We start from the raw sequence: 1,287 nt of genomic DNA, 5'->3' as shown, positions 1-1,287 counted from the left end.
ATCAGTTGCTTAGCCTTGCGTCGCCCTTCCAAGGAATCTCAGGAAGGCGCCGCGTAACATTTCTCATGAAAATCATTAGAAACTACTATTGTGTATGTTACCTGTTGGGGTGACGATTTTTGTTACCCATAAACGATATCGAATTAATGCAGAAAATACTTTAAAAATATCACAAAAATTTGACAATTTGCAATATCAATTTATTAGTTTTGGTAATTGATAATCAGACCTTATGTCAACATGAGCGAATATTTTATATTACCCTTTTAGTTTAGAAACAAATATTTGTGCAATAAGATAGTAGTGGCTTTCTTGCTTTATTTTGGCAGTATTTAAAATAAAGGAAAAATACCACATCATCAGTAGAAAGATAAAGGATAGGCATAGGACAAGGCGCGCCAAAAACCTCATCTAACAACTACCAGGAACTCAACTCTCTGCCAATGGCGCACCCTTTATCCTGTTCCACTATCATCTCTCACAGGGCAGGGTCCAGTAGTTGTTATCTCCCTCGTTCTCTCAAAAACAATGCCTTTTTCCGTACCCACCTCGTGCTTCCACTCAGCCCACTTCGTAGTACAACTCCAGCAAGACAAATTTATGCTAGACTCACTGCCCCAAGGAACAATGCTTCACTGGTTAGTTCAATTCTAGTCGAAATTTAGCTATTTTCAAGCTTAAATCTTTTGTGCCGTCTACACCTGACCTGAGTCATGAGTAGTTTGGGATTATTGTACTTATTACACTTTTCTGAGATTTAATTTGGGCAAAGGTTTACCTTTTAACAGTTTGATACAGATGAAAGCATAAGCAACATCGGAACTTTCTTATCAGGACAATTTGCACAATTGATATTAATCCTTGCTTAGTTGCGTAAGATTGATACCATCCCAAATTCTCCCAAGTGTATGATAAAGTTGACACTTTGAAGATTCTAGCCAAGGCATTTAATGTCTTTTAGGGTAATTTTATCGATATAATTAGTTTACGAAGAAAAATGCAAAGTGTAACTTAGGCTATGTTAAGTCCTACGAGGGAATGTGTGTGGTTTCCTTACATGGTCTTGGCTAATCCTCCCCCTCATGAGCTAGCTTTTGGGATTGAATTAGGCCAAATGTCCAACTCTTCACATGGTATCAGAGCTAGAACCATCGATCCCTGTTGTTATTGGGTCCACGTCTTATGTTATCCACACTCAAGTTGTCCCATGGGCATGCGGGGGGGGGGGGGGGGGGGTTCTTAAGTCCCAGTATTGGCTAGAGGTTAATGGGTTGTGCTTGTACCTTA

The 1,287-nt window shown here is 39.4% G+C and overlaps 1 protein-coding gene across 3 annotated transcripts in view; it reads left to right on the top strand.

The window, feature by feature from the left end:
* The window catches only part of LOC109235424 (peptidyl-prolyl cis-trans isomerase CYP37, chloroplastic), an 11,165-nt gene continuing 10,247 nt past the window's right edge, over positions 370-1,287 (top strand). For 2 of the 3 annotated variants that reach the window (XM_019401531.1, XM_019401530.1), the window contains exon 1: positions 370-638. In XM_019401531.1, coding sequence (XP_019257076.1) covers positions 444-638 — 195 coding nt within the window. In that variant the 5' untranslated portion in view covers positions 370-443. The remainder of the gene's footprint in view (positions 639-1,287) is intronic. The other variant, XM_019401532.1, reaches the window with a different exon arrangement.

The sequence above is a fragment of the Nicotiana attenuata genome, chromosome 12, assembly GCF_001879085.1.
Source record: "Nicotiana attenuata strain UT chromosome 12, NIATTr2, whole genome shotgun sequence".
In the NCBI taxonomy this organism is placed as follows: Eukaryota; Viridiplantae; Streptophyta; class Magnoliopsida; order Solanales; family Solanaceae; genus Nicotiana; species Nicotiana attenuata.
Note: the sequence above shows the minus strand (reverse complement) of the source record. Positions and strands in the feature narration are given on the sequence as shown.